Raw genomic sequence first — 20,477 nt, 5'->3', positions numbered from 1 at the left:
TTTGGGATTAAATACCATACTTCCCCCTCCTCCCTCCTTCCATTCCCCACCTTCCCAGATCCTCAGATTCCACTTCCTCCCCACCGAGACATATTGAGGCTCCGGCCTTGGTATTTCAGGGGTGGACATACGCTATGGACTTCCCTGCCACCTACACTAGAGACAAGAAATGGAATTCATGCGTGCGAAGGCGCAAGTGGATCCGGTATAGGAGATACAAATCCCGGGACACCTGGGCTAAGGTCTTTGGCCCTAAATATGGCATGGGGGCGGAGCATGGGGTGTAGTATAAGGGGGGGCATGGGCAGGGGCATGGGCGGGGCATGGAGGTCCTTGATAGGAGGCCGGCAAGGACAGGTATCCTTATCCCCTAGGGCAGGTCCCACCCTGGGACCTGACTTGTTTGCTGTCACAGAGCTTTGTAACCAGCCTTACAACTCCCCTCATTTGGGAGATGGCCACATAGGGGCCAAAGTTAGCACGGAACTTGTCCTTTCTTAGGCTTCTCCTCCTTTGCTTAGTGTTGTCCCCATGACCCTACTCCAAAGCAGTGGTTCAGGCCGGGGTCTGATGAAGGGGACAGAACAGAGAGGATCCATGGCCAGATACACAGGCCTGCAGTCTGTGGCTGCCTTCTTCTTGAAGTCAGGCAGCATGGGCCATGCTGAGGGTGGAAGGACTGGAGGGAAGGCAGGCAGGGGAGGGACAGTGATAGTGACAGGGAGGGGCTGTATGGGCCACCAGGTAGTGACAGCCATTGCTTGTTGCCCCTTTGTTTCAGATCCCCTCAAAAGATGACCCCAAGGAACTCCCTGACCCCTTCAATGACCTGTCTGTGGGAGGGTGGGAGATCACAGAGGAACCTGTGGGCCGCCTGTCAGTGTGGGCTGTATCCCTGCAGGGAAAGGTAAGTCCATACCACTACCACCACTACCATTGCCACTACCACCTTGCAAATCTTACCAAGATTTGATATGGTGAAGGAGGCCAGGCACAGTTCAGAGTGGTGGAGGGGTTCCCCAAGGTGGAGGAAGAGAGCTAACTGCCTCCTGTCCCTGGAAATGGGACTTCCTGGGAAAGTTACCAGACTTTCCACAATACCTGCCCTGGATGCTTTGGGTCCTGTCCATCCTTCTAATCCAGTTCAGGCTCACCATCAATGTTGTCTCCTTGGACAGATTCTGAGCCCCCTGCCAGCTCCTTCTTCTGTTTTCTAGGAACACTATGGGTGTGCGAGTGGGTCCATGGCTGATGTGTGGATAGATTGATGGTGTGTGTCTAGATGGATGATGGTGAGTATGTGGATGGGTGGATGGTGTACAGATGTATGGTACGCCGATGTGAACAGATGCCTAGAAGACATAGGCGGGTGGATGGATGGATGGATGGGTGATGGATGGTTGGGTGATGGATGGATGGATGATGGATGGATAGATGGATGATGGATAATGGATGGATGGATGGATGGATGGATGATGGGTGGGTGGTAGGTAAGTAAATGGGTAAGTGATGGATAGATGCATATTTAGAGAGACATCTTTTTCTACAGTTTGTTTAAAAAGTCAAGCTTAGCTGACAACCGGAACAAAGATGGTCCCAAGTCCAGGAGTCTGATGCCTTCTGCATGGCTTTAGCTCTTATTTTATGATTGTCCGGTAATTCCTGCGTTAACCACATTGACCACAAGTCTCCACTGACTTTGGAACAGTCAAAACAGATTATTTTTAGCAGACTTACCTTTGGCCGGGGTCATCTCACTCAGGCTTAGGTTAATCACAGTCCATCCTCTCAGTCTTGCTGGAATGTGGTAGGAAGGATGTAAGAAGGGTGAGAGAGCTAGCCTAAGGCAGTCCGCCTGGATGCCAAGAGAGGGGAGGGGCCACAAGCTGTGTCTGTGCTCCTTGAGTACCAGCTGTGCACCAGTGTTCCCCGCCCCCGCCCCCCCCATCACTGCTGTGATCCAGAAGAGGTGGCTCCAGGACCCTGTGCTCCAGAAAGAAAAGGCTTATTCCCCGTAGCTGCCTAGCTGGTAGGCAGGTCCTGCAGGGCCCATCATAAGGGTAGGTTGGCATGACCAGAAAAGTCCAGGTCCATCGTTTGAAGATGGCTCTCTAGAACCATCCCTCCCTAACCTATGTATGAATGCATGACCATACACAAATATGAACATGTACACACACACAACACAACACACATGCACACACAAAGACTACTTTGAGATTCCATCTCACCAGAGTCAGAATGGCTGTCATCAGGAAGATAGATGTGGGGAAAGACGGATTCTGTTGTTAAGTTGAAACTATTCAGGTTACAGAGCAATAGAAGTGGACATTTAGACATTGGGTTTTCCCCGCTTAAAACCACCAAGACCCTGCCTTCTCTTGTTGACAGGTGTCCTGGGAACACATTGCCACTAGGGGGCACAGGTTTCATGGACGGCCTGAGGGCTGCTGACACGGGAATCTACTTGTTCTTACAGGCAGCTGAAGCAAATAGGTCTGTCTCCCTAGGCTCACCAATACCCAGGCATTTTCTCACCAAGCTGTGTGCGTGATAGAAGGTCTATATAGTGAAGGCATGTGACTGTGTGAGAGATGCCCGTGTGTGAGAGTCAGATTTGCTGATGTGAATACCATGCTTTCTTTCCAACCCTTCTAGGTGTGGTACCGGGAGGATGTCAGCCACCCCAACCCAGAGGGTTCCTCTTGGTCTCTGGTGGATACCCCAGGGGAGGTGGTCCAGATCAGCTGTGGACCCCACGACCTTATATGGGCCACCCTCTGGGAGGGCCAGGCTCTGGTCAGAGAAGGAATCTGCAGGAATAACCCAAAAGGTAGCCAGCCCCCATAATAGGAAGTGGGGTGCTTGCTCTCCAGAATCTAGGCTGATGGAGGCTGCCTGGGTTTCTTTGGGTACTGGCAGGGAGTTCCTGGTCCATAGTGGAGCCTCCTGGGTCTGAAAATGGGATCATGCACGTCTCCGCGGGAGTCAGTGTGGTCTGGGCCATCACGAAGGACCGCAAAGTAAGCATTGGGGGCTGGAGCTGGGTTGGGAAGTGGGTACCGTTTAACACCAAGGGTGTCCTTGTGAGGGTCATCGAAACCCATTAGTGTAAGTCCTGTGAGTTTCTCTTTCTTTGCGAGATGGTGTCCTAATCTTAGTATGTGGCCTTAAACTTCTAACCCTCCTGCTTGGATTATAGGCATATGCCATCATGCCTAGGTGACAAGTGTTGGGGACCAAATCTTGGGCTTCATGTATGCCAAGTAACTCCTCTACCAGCTGAGCCACATCCCCAACCCTACTGAAATCATCCCCTGTCTTCAGGATGTGCCCTCACTCACATCCCTGGACCACCAATGCTCAGCAACCATGTTTATTATTCCATAGGCCAGGCATTTCAGATAATCGGAAGGCAATATGCCAGTAACCTCTGCCAATTAAATGCTTCTCTCCTTTGTCATTTGTATCTTATCCGAGGCAGGTTCAGTCAGGTGAACCAACTTTTATATGCTTTTGTGAGATCTGTCTGTCTGTCTTTCTATCATCTGTCTGTCTGTTGAGGTGCTGAGGGAAGGAAGCTAGGTCCTTGTATATCAGGAGTTCATTCTAACTATATCTAGGGTCCATCCTATCAACCCAGTACCTGAAAAGGGTTTTCTAGAATGAGCCAGTGAGATGGCTCCGTGGGTAGTGTTGCCTGCCAGTAACAATCTGACAACCTGACAGTCATTCGCCTGGGATGCATATGGGGGAAAACCAACTCTCACAGGTTGTCTTCTGACTTCCTCATGCAAGCTCTGGCACATGGCCCCCTGATCCACCCACCCACCCCCAAAACAACATATAAGTAAAAATACAATGAAAAGGTCTTCCTCAGATTGGGAGATGGCTCAGTTGGTAAAACTTTGTCTTGTGATGCCGAGGATCTGACTTCCAGCCCTGGAACAAATGTAAAAGTTCTGGGCATGCCATAATCCCAGTGCTGGGAATGGCCAGATCTTTAGAGGTTGTAGGCTAGCCATCCAAGCAGGTTCTAGGCTAGTGAGAGACTCTAGTGGACACATACATACAGACACACAGACAAACACATACACACACACACACAAACACACACACACACCTCTGTCTCTAAAGGTCTCCAGGGACGCCTGCTTCTTTCTGATTTCCCAGGTGTGGTTCCGGAGGGGTGTCAACTCACACAACCCTTGTGGTACCAGCTGGATCGAGATGGTCGGAGAGATGACCATGGTGAACGTGGGGCTAAATGACCAGGTATATGTTCCCATGGTTCATGGGACTGGGATACAACTTGTCCACCTGCCGTGCCACTGTCCCAGCAGGGCTTATAGATGGGGACAATGAGGACCCTAGGGGGTACACCAGGGGCTGGTATTCCAGAATCCAGGAGCCCCTACTTGGCTCAGTTACTTCACTAAGGACCTTCCAGGCAGAGCTGTCTGTGATGAGGGAGGGTGGGGTATGCATTCTAGCCCCAGGAAGGCATTGTTGAAAATCGTTGTAGGGGAGGGAGGATGGCTAAGTGAGACAACAGGGTGACTTCCTCGTGACTGTATGCTACCATGTTCTTATGGGTATCATCTGTGCAGCTTGAGAGTGTAGACTCTCTAAAACGGAACGAGGTTTGGGTTTAGAGAGATGGCTCAGTGGTTACGATCAATGACTGCTCTTCTAGTAGACCCAAGTTCGAGTCCCAGCACCATGTTGCTCACCACTGTCTGTAACTCCAGTCCTAGGGGACCCAGCTACCTCTTGTGACCTCTGTTGGCTGGGAGAGGGGAGCTGCCTTCTCCTGCCTCGGGTTTCTACAGTCACCTACCATGCCCAGCAGCCAGCCTAGTCCTGACACGCACCCTCAAGCATGCTCCCCTGTCATGATAAGGAGACTTCTACCTGCACTTGCATACCTGTCCTACAGGCCCCGTCCCCCTTTGAGCACTCTTGATCCCTCTGCTCTTCTCCAGTACCCGTGGAAGGGGTAGGAGTCCCCGTGTGTGCCCAGCTACCTCTAAGTAGCGCCTTGTTTGTTCTAGGTCTGGGGCATCAGCTGCGAGGACCGAGCTGTATACTTCCGACAAGGTGTTACTCCCAGTGAGCTCAGTGGGAAGACATGGAAGCCTATCGTCGTGGGCCGAGAAAGTGACCGGTCACACTCCGGAAGCTCATCTAGTCTCCTCAGGTGACACAAGGCAGAGGAGTTAGGTGGGACAGACTGTCTGTGGCCTAATGAGATGCATGCCAATGACCTGTAGAAAATTAGTCTTTTTCAGAGGATTGTAGGTTCCAGACCAGCTGGGACTTCATAGTGAGACTGAGTCCCAACAAAAGCAAAAAAGGGAAGGGAAAAAACTCTGTAGGGAAGCATTCTACAGATAGGATTATCTCTGTTGCTGTGATAAAACACTCTTAACAGAAGCAGTCTGGGGGAGGAAAGGATTTATTTCATCTTGGAGACTGTAGTCCATCATTTAGGGATGTCAAGACCGGAAATTGAAGGCAAGCCTGTTTGTTGATCCTCAATATCACACGACTGGGTGAGGTGGTCCACACCTGTAATCCCAGCATTTGGAAGATGGAGGCAGGAAGGCACTATTAAGAGTTAAGGTCATCCCTGGTTATATATGACTTTGAGACCATGGGATACATGAGACCCTGTCTCAAAAACAAAACAGAAAAGTGCTTTAGTCTAATGTGGTGGTACATGCCCGTAGTCCTGGCACTTGGGATTGCTGTAAATTCAGGAGCAGTCCGGGCTACAGAGTGAGTCCCAATCAAGATGGAATATAGCCTGTCTTTGTACCGTAGGATGGCCTTGAACTCCCACCTCTGCCTCCTCCACACTGAGATGACAGGCGTGCACATCACACCCAGCTTTATGGGGTGCTGAGAATCAAACTCAGGGCTTCTCCCATTCCAGGCAGCCACTTTACCAATTGAGCCACACCCCCAGCCCATCTAAAACAACACCTCAGCCCTTCAGTTTGGGGTGTGATGGGGTCTTTCAGTCCCCACCCGGGAAGCAGAGCCCATGACTGCTGTACAGGGGGCAGTAGAGAAGAGCCCATGAGTCTGTGACATGCTTGAGTTCACACAGTTACAGTGGCCAAACACGTCCTCCACGAGGAAGTGAGAGTTTGTCTTATTTTGTCCTCAGTGCTGGCTGCTTCTTCGGTGACGAGGTGAGAGGCAGTGGTACAGAATCCGCGCCCAGTGATACTGATGTCTCCTCTGAGGTCGAGAGACAGGGCCCTGAACAGCCTCTCCCCAAAGAATCTCTGGACAATTCCGGGAACCTTAAAGGGAACTTGTCCAAGGGCCATGAGACCAGCAGGAACACTGAGAGAACACTGGAGAACGCCTGTCTGGCTGAGGACAAAAAAAGAAAAGAAAAGGCTCCTGAGACCTCTAGTTCTAATGAATGCCATGCCCCAGCCTCCACACCAGCTGAACTGCCCTGGACCAACATTGACCTAAAGGAGCCCAAGAAGGCATCTAACCCACCAGCTGCCGGCTTTTCTGAGACCACGGGCCTCTCCTCCCTGGGGCTCTTCCCGCTGGGCATGGAGGAGCCCTATGGGGCAGACGATCACCCTCTGTGGGCCTGGGTGTCTGGAGGCGGATGTGCAGTGGAGGCGGGATCTGCTCTCAAGTGGTTCACTGTCCAGTCAGGTAAGGGAACTCATGGTGCTGCTATATCCGGCGTGTCCCCGTGGCTGTCTGTGGGTGTGTGGTGCATACGTGAGCAGCAGGCTCACCCCCTGTCTCAAGGCTCTGTGGTGCCCAACAACCTTAACTAAGACCTTGAGCCAGTCTTTGGCTCAAGGGAGGAAGGTTCACAGAACAGTTTATAGGTTGGAACTTTTTAGCAAAAACAGGTAGACTGGGGCCCGGGAGATGTCTCTGTGGATAAAGGGCTTGCTGTGCCACATGAGGACCTGGGTTCTGATCCCCAGCACCCACGTAAAAGTGGGGTATGGCAGTGCATATCCTTAACCCCAGTGCTGGGGGCTCACTGGGCAGGCAGCTAAAATTTTGAGCTTTCGGGCCTAGCAAGAGATCCTGTCTCAAAAAAAAAAAAAAAAAAAAAAAAAAAAAAAAAAAAAAAAAAAGTCACAAAATGACTGAGAAGAGATTTCCCACCGTCTGCACATACCCGAAAAGAAGGAAGGAAAGAAGAATTAAAAACAGGCTGGTTTGGAGATTGTTGCAGTTCCTGTCTCTCTGCTGGGACAGAACACCTGTGGAGAAGCGATTAGGTCAGAGGGCTCCTGTTGGCTTGAAGGTCAGGGGTAGGGTCCATCATGGGGGCAGGGGGTTGCACCACATCTACCGTCAAGAAGCTGGGTGAATGTTGGTACAGCTCACATTCTCCTTATTCAGGGTGGGGCCCCAGCTGGCGGCACGGGGCTGCCCACCTCAGTCAATCCAACCTAGAAACTCCTTCACTGGGTCTAGACCCCGTCAAGTTGACTGTCAGTCGGGCCATCACGGGGATGGGGTGTGGAGACCCACTCCAGCCTCTGTCCAGCTGCAGGCAGGATGGCACCTGGCCTAAGGCTCTGGCCTCTTGCAGGCCTGTCCCCCTCAGTGCAGACGCTGTCCCTGTCCATCACCCCCACCCAGACCGCTGCCTGGAGGAAGCAGATCTTCCAGCAGCTCACAGAGAGGACGAAGCGAGAGCTGGAGAGCTTCAGGCACTATGAGCAGGCCGTGGAGCAGGTAGGCCCGCTTGTCCTTTCTTTGGGGATAGGGTCTCACTGTGCCCCCACGCCAGCCTTCAACTTACTCATAGCCCAGGTTAGCCTGGTCATCCAGCTGCTTCAGCCTCCCGAGTGCTGGGTGGCAGCACTCAGCCTTTCAGCTGGCTGCTGTCCGTTTAGTGATCGCTCTGCCGTATGGCAGCCCTGTGGTGGGGAGGTGGGCAGACACTGGGCCCACATATCCAGGGAGGATCCAAGGAGAAGGAATCTTACTCTTCTATCCTAAAGAACTTTTCTCAGGACCCTGCTACCTTCAGGACACCATGTGGGCCCTGGAATGCAGACTTCTCAAAGAGGGGGAGGAGGGTTTGCACTCGGAAGGGAGGCTAAACATATCGACCCTATGTCCCCACACCTCCATTCCTGTGATAGCCCATCATGACAGTCACCTTGGCCGGGTTTAGACTCGGTGAGTTTGTTGATTGGATTAACTGAATCGGGCATCTTCCAGGAACCTGAATCTTTTTTTATTTTGATGTAGCGGGTCAGGATGGACTGGTACATAGTCACTGCCCTCCCCAAGGGTCACCCTGCATGGCATATCTCATACTCTTGGAGGTGGAGACCCAGCCTTGGATGTCACAGCCAGTCTAGGGAAAGAGAAATTAAATACATCACAAGATTGGTTTTCTTCAGAAGTCTTAGCCTAGGCTGGCCTTCAAGCTATCCTGTGTCACAAGTGGGCCTGTGCATTCAGGCAGCCCGGGATTTTTAAGAGCCAGCTTTGACTCCCTCTCTGACTTTGGGCCAGGTGTGACCCCTTTCTTGAGCCTCAGTTTCCCTATCCAGAACATGGGCTAATGATGTGTACACCCCAAGAAATTGGTAATACAGCTACATCTCTGGCGCCACCTAGTGTCCTGTTGCAGCACTGATGTCATTAATGAAAGACGGGAAGCTGGGAGGATGGAGGACCAGGAGCACAGAGCAGAGGGACAGACCAAGGGCTAGAATAGCTTAGGCTCCAGGAAGGAGCTGCCTGTGACCTTTCCCCTCTGTCCTTGGTTGTCCGTGCTACAGTCAGTGTGGGTGAAGACGGGGGCCCTGCAGTGGTGGTGTGACTGGAAGCCCCACAAGTGGGTGGACGTCCGTGTGGCCCTGGAGCAGTTCACAGGGCACGATGGGGCTCGGGACAGCATCCTCTTCATCTATTATGTGGTCCATGAGGAGAAGAAGGTACAGGGTGGGAGGCACGTGTCCAGGGAGGAGGGGGCATAAGGAACGGTTTCCCAGAGAGGGACACACAGAGTAGGCCCTTGACGTGCTTGCTCCAGAATTTGCCCTAGTCGGCAGAGCCCAGTGTGGGCACGCGTGTAGTAGCCTGTGCTGTGGACTTGCCAGACCATACTCCTCTGAGAGTAACTGCTGCTGCTTCCTCTTCCTCTTCCACTTCTTCTTCTTTTTAAATACCATTGTATATTTTCCTAGTCCTTTTTATTTTGAGACAGAACCTCACTAAGTTAACTAACCTGGTTTGAAACTCACCATGTAGCCCAGGATGGCCTTGAACTCATGTCTTCCTACATCAGTGGTCCAGGTGCTGGGTCACAGGTTTTTTTTTTGTTTGGTTGGTTTGAGTTTTGGGGGATTTGATTTTTTGTTTGTTTTTTTGTTTTGTTTCGTTTTGTTTTCTGAGACAGGGCTTCTCTGTGTAGCTCTGGATGTCCTGGAACTCGCTCTGTAGACCAGGCTGGCCTCGATGGGGGTCACATGTTTGAATCACTCTTGGCCAGTCTTTTGCTTTGGAGAGGAAGCTAGAGACTGGGGAGATGACTCCCGGTCTCACTTGTTGATACGTGCCAGGCCGTCAACATCCAAAAGTGTTTTTGATTTTTAGGAAGGTCAGGTGGGAAACAGGCTCTCGTGTACCACCATGCCTGGCTGCATGCGACCTGGGGCTGGGGTCTGACCTCGGGGCTTCGCACATCCTACACAAGTGCTCCCTGATCTGGGCCCCATCTTCAGCCCCAGAGCATCTGTTCACTGTGTACAGCTTCAGCACTAGACCTGGATCATGGGGCCCAGGGAGGAGCTCTAGCTGAGGGTACCTCGCTCAGGATGTGTACCCCTATCCAAACAGTACCTACACGTGTTCCTGAATGAGGTGACTGTGCTGGTCCCCATGCTTAATGAAGCCAAACACTCCTTTGCCCTCTATACCCCCGAGAGGACGAGACAGAGGTGGCCCGTACGCCTGGCTGCCGCCACAGAGCAAGATATGAATGACTGGGTGAGTGATCGGGGATCCTGAAGGACTTAGTGAGAAAAGACCACCCAAGCCTCAGTCTGCCCGGCAAGTGACCCATGTTGTATACCCATGCCAGCTCGCCCTGCTCAGCCTGTCCTGCTGCGAGAGCCGGAAGGTCCATGGACGCCCGTCCCCGCAGGCCATCTGGTCTGTCACTTGCAAGGGTGACATCTTCGTGAGCGAGCCCAGCCCAGACCTGGAAGCATGTGAGCACCTGCTGCCCTGCGACCAGATGTGAGTCGGCAGATGCCTGGTGCCCCAGCCCCGACTCTAGCCCCGCCCCCAGCCCAGACCCCAGAGCTTGTATTCCTGAAAAGGGATCCCCTTGTGGGACCGGAACCCACACACTGTAGCCTCTCACTGGCTAGCCAAAAAGGCAGTTAGCTGCTTTTCCGGCCCCTGAGACCCACTGGGCCTGTTCAAGGCTGGGCTTGGAGGTCAGCGGTGCCCACCAAACAGCTTTGGAGTAGCCTGGAGTACTTGGAGTGGTGAATGGTATCTAGTCCCACCCCCAAGCGGCTTCGAGGGCCAGATCAGAGAAACCACATCTCCTTCACCAGATCTGAACCTAGGGGCTCAGTCCCTTCCAGTTCTGCTGAGACCCTGTAGTGTGTGTGTGTGTGTGGGGGGGGGGTGCTGGAAGCAGAGAGGAGAGGGGGAGCTTCAAGTGTGTCTTAAGGTGGAAGTCTCGGGAGTGAAGGGGGATGGGTACCCATTGCCTTCAGATATGGGGGATCCTGGAGCTGGAGGTCCTCAGTTGGGGCATTAAAACCATGAGGTGAGGGGAAGCTCAGTAGTTCTGTTAGAGTCTTTGCCTAAAATGTAGGAACGTTGGGTTCATCCCCCAGTACCCTAGAAACTGAGTGAGTTTGAGGACAGCCTGGGATCCATGAGACATGATACAAGAAGTTCTAAAGGGACAGGTAGGAGCTCTGAGGAGGAAGAGGATGGGTGAGGACTCCCAGGGAAGCCCTGGACACCCTTATAAACGATCACAGTCCAGCCCAGAATCACAGACAGAAATGTCCCATGGGTAACCATGTACACTCTCACCTCCTAGTGGCAGAGGCAGAGCCTACAGAAAACCAAAGTCTCCTGCTTAGGAGGCGGCTGTCCCTGGGTAGCCTCCCTGGGATGGTCTGGGAGCCAGCTGGCTACGCTGTCCCTCGCATAGAGGATTAAATGGCATGGTCCCCGCTGTGTGCCCTGACATTTAAGCCTGGCTGCACCTAGCACACTGTGACCTGACTCCACTTCCCAGCTCTGAGAGAGGAGCATTGTGGATTACACTGTTGTCCTGCCCCATGGTCAGCGTGGCCCGGGTGAGGGGGACAATCTCTTAGGGACACCCTGCCTCTTGTAGGCTGCTTCACGTGCTCTCCAGAATTGGTTGACTCAAACAGGAGCCGAGCCGGTTGCCTGTTGTACTGGCTTGGAGCCTGAGACTTGTGGTACTGGGCCACGTGAGGTCTAACTCCAGGATGGGTGATGGGTTGGACAACGGGGCTGAGGAGCTTTTATCGCCCCTGCAGGTTCTGGCGACAGATGGGAGGCCACTTGCGGATCATAGAGGCCAACAGCCGAGGTGTGGTATGGGGCATTGGCTATGACCACACGGCATGGGTATACACAGGCGGCTATGGCGGCGGTTGCTTCCAAGGTGAGGGTGGCTCTGAGCACCTGAGGCTGGCCAGATTAACTCTCAGAACCTCCTGGGTATAACCTCCCCTAATCCCCATCTGGCCACCCTTCCCGGCACCTAGGGCTGCTGTCCCAGCAGGGACACTTAACAGCTGGCTGGCAGGTGACCTTCACCACTGCCAGCCTCCACAGATAGCAGTCCCAGGCCAATCCACAGGGCTTGAGAACCCAGAGAATAGACCTAGCCTCCATAATGCCCTCTGGGATCCCACCAGCAGAACAGAGGAACTCGAAGATTCTGGAACAGCAGCTGTCAGCGTCCTCTAGTTTGTTCAGCACCTCGTTTCATAGTTGAAGCCACGGGGTGCGAAGGTAGCTCTAGAACCCCTGTTCCCTAATTGTGCCAAATCCTAGAATCTTTAGGGAGAGCAAATCATCCCCAACCTTAGGGATCCCCAAGTTTAGGGTGGAAAGTAGAGACAAAAGCAGACTTCAAGGTAGATACTCCGTGCCACAGTCCCAATACAATACCTCATGGTGGGGACACAGCTGGACCTGGAGAACTAAGACCACAGGAACCTTCAGTCTCACAGGCCAAGAGCTTCCCGGACCTTTGTGGCAGGAATCACTTCTGGTCTCTTTTCTGCCTTTGAGGACTTTGAGCCTCTCCGGGGTTATATGTGTGGGCCAAGGTAGCTTTGCAATAAGGTGAGCCGGGCAGGCACCCGCTGGGTATGAGTTAGAAGACAGCAGGCAAAGACAAGGCCTCGATCAGAATGGAGGGTGGCTGGCTGGATCACCTGCCAGGAAGCAGGAGCCGGCAGATCTCTGTGCATTTGAGGTCAGTCTGGGGCATACGGTGAGACCCTGTTGCAGATTGCGCCCGTGGAAGCCATGCAGTCCCAGAGGAGAGAGAAACCTAAGCGAGGCTGGTCCCTCTGAGATCAAAGAACCCATCTCAGCTGCCCTGGCTCGGATCTGCCCTCCCAGTGCGTTTTCTACTGGGCTAAGATGCGTCAGGCAGAAAGGCCAAGTCCCTGGCAGCCTCGGCACTAATATGGCCTGGGTCCCAGCAGCCTCTTGTCCCCCTCACGCCTAGGCCTGGCCAGCAGCACCAGCAACATTTACACACAGTCAGATGTAAAGAGCGTCTACATCTATGAGAACCAGCGTTGGAACCCTGTCACAGGCTATACCAGCAGGTGAGTGGCCTGGGTGTTTGCTGAGGGTACTGTCTGGCCCAGGCCACAGACCTGACAGCAGCCGATGGCAGTGTTCAGCATAGCCTGCAGCTGGTGTCAGGCCTCTAGCCTGGAATAATGGGATTGCATTTGTTTTTTAGAAGTAAGTGTGTGCATGTGCGTGTGCATGTGCCTGTGCATGTGCATGCGGAGGCCAGAGATCAGACGCAGGTATCCTCTGTAACTCCCCAGTGCTGGGATTTCACATGCATACCACCATACCCAGGCTTTTTTTTTTTCCCCTCTAAGATTTATTTTGTTTTTAAGTGTATGTTCACATGTGTGTGCACACATTTGCATATACATGCAGATGTCTGTGGAGGCCAGAAGAGTGTTAGATTCCTGGAGCAGGAGTGGCAGGCAGTCGTGAGCCTCCTAACATGGGTGCTGGGAAGAAAACTCAGTCCCTTAGTGAGAATCATCCAAGCTTAGTCACTGAGCTGTCTCTCAGCCCTGCCCAGCTCTTTCACTTGGGTTCTGTGGGTTGAAGGTTGAAATTGACTCCTCACGCTTGCAAAGCAAGCATTTTATCAAGTGCCTTCTCTCTCCAGACTCTTCTCTTTCTTTTTAAAATTTATTGTTAGATCGTGTCTCCATAAAAAGATCGCTAAGTGGTTAAGAGTGTAAAAATTCCTCTTGCCAAAAACCTGAGTTTGTTTGCCATATCAGCTGCTAACCTGACTCCCTTTGATGCCAGCTCCAGGGCGTCTGACGCCCTCTTCTGGTCTTTGCAGGCACTGCACACATGGCATATTCACACATAGGCATACACACATCCACATACATATCATTTTTTATTAATCTAAGGGTTGAAGAGAGCACAGCTGCTAAGGGTGTATAATGCCCCTATGGGGGACCTGAGTCTGGGTCCTAGCACCTACAGACAGTTCACAACACCCTCCTCTGGACTGCACAGGCATCTACGCTCACATAATGTGCATACACCCCCACCCCACATACCCCCACGCCATCCCCTGTACACACTCAATTAAAAAATGCACTTGTTTGTTTGTTGGAGACAGGGTTTCTCTGTGTAGCCCTGGCTGTTCTGGAGCTCACTCTATAGACCAGGCTGGCCTCAAACTCAGAAATCCTCCTGCCTCTGCCTTCCAAGTGCTGGGATTAAAGGTGTGCACCGTCACTGCCCAGCTAGGAATACATTTTTTAAAAATTTAAAATTGTCCCTAAACCTTTTAAGCTGGGTACCAGGAGTGGCTCCTGTCCTTTCCAGAGGCTGATGCAGGAGGATCTTTGTAAGTTCAAGCCAGCTTGGACCATCTAGTATGTTTCAGGACTATGAAGTGAAAGATTCTCTCTCACGAAACAACAAACCCAAAAATCCTTTGGAGAAATCTTATCAGCAGGCAGTCACAGCTCCCCAGATCACTCTGCTTAGTGATTGTCACATGGAAGCCACCAGAGGCAGCTTATAAATAGTGGGACACCAACATGTCTCCGTAAAACTCCTATGTGGACACTGGAGTTTATAGTCTCAGGGAGCTGTGATTACAAGTGTGTGCCATCACCCAGCTTTTTTTGTACATGCTGGCTGCATTGTTTCTGGGTCTGTGCGGGAGTGTCATGGTGAAACAGTAGAGAAAGGAAGACTGCTCTCCTGGATCCAGGAATCAGAGAGCCAGTGGGGGTAGGGGGGGTGGGCCTCAGCAAGATGTCACCAAGACAAGCATTCCCTCTGACCTCCGTTCTCCTGCCACATTCCCCTCCCTCAATGCTGCCGTCTCCCAGTGGTCAGTTCAGATCTTGAATCCATTGGTGGACTGTCAGAGCCTTCATGGCCTGAATAAGTTCTGGGAATGCTCGAAAGGACAGTTTGGTAATCTCTTAAATGTCTCATTATCTGTTCAAGTTGGCCAAGGATATATAGAGAAACTGTGTCTCAAAGCAAAGCAAGAGGTTAACCATCACTTCCAGCTAAGGTGCCATCTATGGTTACTGGGCGATGGGGCTGCAGCATCCTAGGGGTTGAGACAGCAACTGTTAAGGGAAAGAGCTGACTAGCAGACCACACGGTGAGCCACGGCTTCAGTAGACCGGTTGGTTGCTGTGGCCCAGGCACTGTGGCAACAGGAGATGACTCCAGTTGGTTGGTCTCCCTACCCTGGGGGAATTCTGGTGGCTTGTTCAGGTTCCCAGCCATGTGGTGTGAGCCTGTTGCTCAGAGTGTCAGGGCAGGGTATATTCTGACTCCTCTGCCATCATCCTGTATCTGTTGTCCTACAGGGGTCTGCCCACTGACAGGTACATGTGGAGTGATGTCACAGGGCTACAGGAATGCACCAAGGCTGGCACAAAGCCACCATCCCTGCAGTGGACTTGGGTGAGTCCTGCCTCCCTCCGTGTGTGGGTTTCTACTGGTCTGTGGGACTGAGGGGAGAGGCTCCCCCATTCACACTGAGTCACCCTTCCCCAGGTCTCTGACTGGTATGTGGACTTCAGTGTCCCTGGAGGCACGGACCAGGAAGGATGGCAGTACGCCAGTGATTTCCCTGCGTGAGCATCTCTCCACGCCCTGAGCCTCTGAGTTTGGCCCCAACCTGGCTGATTAGCAGAACCCACCCCAATTTTGTTACCTAAGCTGCTTCAGGCTTGGAGTGGGAGGGACCCTGGGGAGCTCTGCCTATACCCTGGTTGTGGTAGAAAACTTTGTCTCTGCTATACCGGGTCTGAAGGTTCCAACAAGGCCCAATAATGTGATCTTGGCCTAAGAGATTCATGGAGGGATGGAACCCACTGGAGTGTGGGGGATGGGGCAGGGGAGGGCTAAAGCCCAAGCCCTGAAGTGGGGGCGGGCAGTGGGAGGGGCAACAGGAAGGAGAATAGTTCTGCTGAAGGGGCAGCAGGAGTCCTTTAGAGTGAGGCAGAAGGAATCCTGGGAAGTCAGGCAGGCTGAGGCCAGTGGGTACGGGGTGAAATGAGTGGTATCTTAGGCCTGGTAGGTGGCTCAGCTGACAAAAGGCAACTTGCCTTGCAAACATGGGGCCTGGGTATGATCCCTGGAACCTACTCACACACCTGTAACCCCAGCTCTGGGGAGGTGGAGGCAGGAGGATCCCTGGGGCTCACTAGCCAGCTTACTGTGTCTCAGAAGTGGGGTTGGGGTGGGGTAGCAAGTACCTGAGGAAGGACAGCCAAAGCTGTCCTCTGCATACACACACGTGTGTGCACACAGACATGTACAAACACAAGTGGATGGCAAGTCAAAAAGTTGAGACTGGCGGCTCTCACAGAGAGCCTGTGAGGGTGGTTCAGACCCCTCCCAGTGCAGAGGTCCAATCAGAAGACAAATGAACCAGGAGAACCTAAGCCAGGTCCCATCTGGATGGCTTCTGAGCAGACAGAGGGTGAGAGTCCAGGCTATCCCCTGAGGTAACAGGGAGGTCTCTCCGGCCCTCAAGTAGACTGAAGGTTCCCCTTTCCCCAGCACATTCTGATAGTAGCCAGGGAGGGGACAGGCCCTGGGGCCACTGAGCCTGACACACTGATGGCAGCTGCCATGCCCAGGCCTTGGGACCCCTGAAAGCTACATTTCAGCCCCTGACCACATTGGGGCAGCTAAGAGAACTGTATGTAGCCACAGCTACTACTCTGCTTGTGTGACTTGGAGTTGGAGAAAAAAATGTATACAGTGTCACTTTCTAGAATGTTCCACGAAATGAACTTGATTGCACCATTTCTTCCTCTGGCAGCTCTTACCATGGGTACAAAACCATGAAGGATTTTGTCAGGAGAAGGTGCTGGGCCAGGTGAGAGACAGACCCTCAGGGTGGTGGGATCAGGCCTCGTTCCTCAGCTGTGCCCAGGGAAGGGGACATTGGTCTCTCTTGAGCCAGAACTGCTGGCCTCTGACTTAAGTCCCCAGGGAAGAAGCGGGGAGGGAGAAACCAGAGTCAAAGTAAATATCAGGCCAGGAAACGCCTGCGGGCTCCCTGCGCTGTGCTTTCTGAAGTTTGTTCTGAAGAACAAATAAGAGAAATGTCACTGGCTGGACTCTGCCCATAGCTTGGAGGCTGAGCTGGGGGAAGGGCAGCAGGCAGGTAGGAATCCATCATTTCCATCCACTGGGTGCCCTGCTCCTCCCCTGAGTCCAGGAGTCTGCTGTCTACGCCAGCCCTGTCAGGCCATCCATCTCAGCTTCTGCATGCTGGGTGTATCAGCACCAGGTAGTGGTGAGCAGTCCCGAGGCTCCCTGTCACACCTGGACCCTGAACCCAGGCTCCTATTTCCCTGCACAGAAAATGCAAGCTGGTGACCAGCGGGCCATGGCTGGAGGTGGCCCCCATCACCCTCAGCGATGTGTCCATCATCCCAGAGAGTGCAGATGCTGGTGGGAAAGGACACAATATTGCACTGTGGGCCGTCAGTGACAAGGGGGACGTCCTGTGCCGCCTGGGTGTGTCTGAACTCAACCCCGCGGTGAGCACCAACCCTCTGGCCTTTTGGGATTGACCCTGGTTTTGTAGACTCTTCAGGATATCAGGAGTCTTCCTTGAGAGGCACGTGGCTTCAGGTTTCCCCAGACCTGCCCAGAATGGGTCTCATATGTAACCCAAATGAGGCAGGTAGTTCCTAGGACAAGATTGGCACGGAAGGGTGCCATCTCTGTAAGCCTGGGGTTAATGGGGGTGGCATGGGGGTTCTGTAGCACCCTTGATGAAGTGAACATGCTTTTATCTTTTCTTTGAACCTGAGTCCAGGACTTCAACAGTAGGCTATGGTCATACTGTAGTTACAGCTGTGTTAGACTAGGCTAGGCCCTGGATGCCCTCGCCTCTCAGGCAGGCTTTGAGTCTCGGCCTCAGTGGAGAGAGAGGCCAGGTGGTCCCATTGGCCCCTCCACAATCTCCCTCACCCATCCATCTCCAGGGCTCCTCCTGGCTGCATGTTGGCACAGACCAGCCCTTTGCCTCTGTCTCCATTGGAGCCTGCTATCAGGTGTGGGCTGTGGCCAGGGATGGCTCTGCGTTCTACCGGGGCTCTGTGTCTCCCTCCCAGCCAGCTGGTGAGTGGCACCCACACCCCCACTCTGATGGAATATGGGAAGGGGGTTCCTGTTACAATGGTGCCCAGGTCTCTTACTCAGTTCAGAGGGCATCTTCTGGAACACTCCCGGGTGTGAGTTAGGCTCCTCCCCCAGAGGCCAACACATCTACACAGGGACAACCTGGGACATCACCCCTGGGGAGGGCTCTGAGCTGTGGTATCTTGGGGCGTGAGCTGTGCTGGTCTGTTCTTTGCCAGGTTTTGCAGGGAACTGGAGGGCAGGCACTGAGTCCATCTCCTACCCCTGTGCCAGGCTGGGTACTTTCATGTCACATGGATGCAGTGGGCTTAATATCAGAGCCCAGGATGGACTCCTGAAGGACCCTGGGCAAACCTGGGATCCTGGGGGATTGTAGAGCCTGAGGTAGCCATACATGGCCCTCAGCTCATGCACTGAGGCTCCCACCCCCAACCCCCATTGTTCAGCTTGAAGGCTGTGAGGACTCAAGAGTGTTCTAGACGACCTGGTTCTGGGCTCACAGATGTGGGGTCTCCCAGGAACCTCCTGAGCTGACTTTCCCGCCACAGGTGACTGCTGGTACCATATCCCATCTCCTCCCAAGCAGAAGCTGACACAAGTGTCTGTGGGCCAGACATCAGTTTATGCCTTGGATGAAAACGGCAAGTTATTTATTTTGAGTGTCTTCATGGTCACAGGGGAGGATAGGGTCCCATGGATATCCAGTTGGATCATGACCAGGCCACAAGTAGGCTGAGATGTCATTCCTTCTCAAAGCATCCTTTAGAAGTATCCAGACCTTTTTGTGCTGTCTCCCTGGGGATAAGGAACATTAGCTGTTAAGGTCACCCTTCTGCATCGTCTTCACCATGGAGACGGGTCGCTGGAGCTCCTCTCAAGTCTTGACCCTCAGAAGCCAGCCAGGGCCTGGACCAAGACAGAACAACAGAGCCCCTGGGACCTCTACATGAAACCAGAAGCATGAGCTCAGAGCGAGCCTCACTCAGTTTGTAACACCAAGGCTCAGATGCATCTAGAACAGTGGTTCTCAGCCTGTGGGTTGTGACCTCTTTGGTGTCACCTAAGACCATTGGAATTCCCAGATAGTTACATGCTTTATAACAGCAACATTACAGTTATGAAGTAGCAATGAACATTTTATGTCTGGTGGTCACCCCAACTGTATTAAAGGGTCACAGCATCAGGAAGAATGAGAAGCACTGCTCTGGAGAATCATCTAGGAAATTCTACCTGGCCGGGGAACACAGGACCCCATAGGCAGCATGGGGCTGGCTACTGGCCATCTCTGACCCCCGTGTCACTTCACACAGGGCCCTGGCCCATTCCTCTCAGGACTGTACTGATCCTGTCGATGAGATGGAGGCTTGGCGCTGTGGGGACACAGGCCTTTAAACCAAGCTCTTGGGAGGCAGAGGCAGGAAGATCAGATAGATGTTCAGGCCGTCCTAGTTACATAGTAAGTTCAGGGCAAGACTGGAACACCTGAGACCCTGTCTCAAACCTTAAAGACAGGTATGGTGAGGCATGTCTTATAATGTTATACTGGGAAAGCTAAGTCAAAAAGGATCAAGTTTGAAGCTGTCCTGAGCTACTTAGTGAGACCTTGTCTCAGGAAACCCAGAGACGACACCCAGCTCAGTTGGTAGAGAACCCGTCTCAAACACACAAAGCCCTGAGTTCAAGCCCCAGCCATACACGGACTGGGTGTGGTGTGGTATACACACACCTGTAATCTCAGTCCTGGGAGAGAGAGGCACTAGGATCAGGAGTTTAAAACCAGCCTAGGCTGAGACTGAAAAAACAAAACAACAAACCAGTCTTAGAGTCTAGGGTTTTGCCTCCAGATTTGCTTCTCTTTTTATTTGCTTAAAACATTCTTTGTCTTCAGCTTCTGGCTCAGCAGAAAGGCTAGGGACTGTGAGACCCAAAAGGCACAATGGGACGTATATGAAGCCTGCCACACAGACAGACAGGGCTGGCTGTAGCCCAGGCTCCTGGCTGTAGGTCATCCAAGAGCCCTTGGGTGTGGAGGGTTGGAGGGGGAACTGGGGATTGACCCCACAGCATCACACGGTGGGCCAAAAGGACTTCTCTGATGACCTTGGTTGCTTCTTTCCCCAGGGAACCTGTGGTACCGAGCAGGGATCACCCCCAGCTACCCGCAGGGCTCCAACTGGGATCATGTGTCCAACAATGTACGCAGAGTGTCTGTGGGGCCACTGGACCAGGTGAGGTGGAGGAGATCAGGTTACTTGGTTGTGGAAAGAGGGGTTCCCTCTCTGGTCTCTCCCTTGTCCATCCAGCTGCCCCTCTGCAGCTGGGCCAGGAGCTCCAACAAGAGTCTGTTCCAGGTCTGGGTAATTGCCAACAAAGTCCAGGGGAGCCATGGCCTGAGCCGAGGGACGGTGTGTCGTCGCATGGGTGTCCAGCCTCGGGAGCCCAAGGGACAGGGCTGGGACTACGGCATTGGTGTGAGTGCAGTGGCAATCTGGGACTGTTCTATCGCACCGTCTATGCGGGGGCTT

The 20,477-nt window shown here is 52.9% G+C and overlaps 1 protein-coding gene across 2 annotated transcripts in view; it reads left to right on the top strand.

The window, feature by feature from the left end:
* The window catches only part of Tecpr1 (tectonin beta-propeller repeat containing 1), a 28,964-nt gene that overhangs the window by 6,879 nt on the left and 1,608 nt on the right, over positions 1–20,477 (top strand). The window contains exons 4-24 of one of the 2 annotated variants that reach the window (XM_076923633.1): positions 120–242; positions 782–907; positions 2,659–2,833; positions 2,923–3,023; positions 4,174–4,275; positions 5,055–5,200; positions 6,176–6,690; positions 7,595–7,740; positions 8,802–8,957; positions 9,862–10,011; positions 10,106–10,263; positions 11,562–11,689; positions 12,770–12,872; positions 15,153–15,249; positions 15,343–15,422; positions 16,619–16,675; positions 17,165–17,345; positions 17,796–17,931; positions 18,501–18,593; positions 20,074–20,180; positions 20,304–20,423. In XM_076923633.1, the coding sequence (XP_076779748.1) occupies positions 120–242; positions 782–907; positions 2,659–2,833; positions 2,923–3,023; positions 4,174–4,275; positions 5,055–5,200; positions 6,176–6,690; positions 7,595–7,740; positions 8,802–8,957; positions 9,862–10,011; positions 10,106–10,263; positions 11,562–11,689; positions 12,770–12,872; positions 15,153–15,249; positions 15,343–15,422; positions 16,619–16,675; positions 17,165–17,345; positions 17,796–17,931; positions 18,501–18,593; positions 20,074–20,180; positions 20,304–20,423 (3,000 nt within the window). Of the gene's footprint in view, positions 1–119; positions 243–781; positions 908–2,658; positions 2,834–2,922; positions 3,024–4,173; positions 4,276–5,054; positions 5,201–6,175; positions 6,691–7,594; positions 7,741–8,801; positions 8,958–9,861; positions 10,012–10,105; positions 10,264–11,561; positions 11,690–12,769; positions 12,873–15,152; positions 15,250–15,342; positions 15,423–16,618; positions 16,676–17,164; positions 17,346–17,795; positions 17,932–18,500; positions 18,594–20,073; positions 20,181–20,303; positions 20,424–20,477 lie in introns of those variants that run through there. The other variant, XM_076923634.1, reaches the window with a different exon arrangement.

This window comes from Arvicanthis niloticus, chromosome 24, assembly GCF_011762505.2.
Source record: "Arvicanthis niloticus isolate mArvNil1 chromosome 24, mArvNil1.pat.X, whole genome shotgun sequence".
Lineage (NCBI taxonomy): Eukaryota > Metazoa > Chordata > Mammalia > Rodentia > Muridae > Arvicanthis > Arvicanthis niloticus.
The sequence above is the reverse complement of the archived record's forward strand: the minus strand, read 5'-3'. Positions and strand labels throughout refer to the sequence as shown.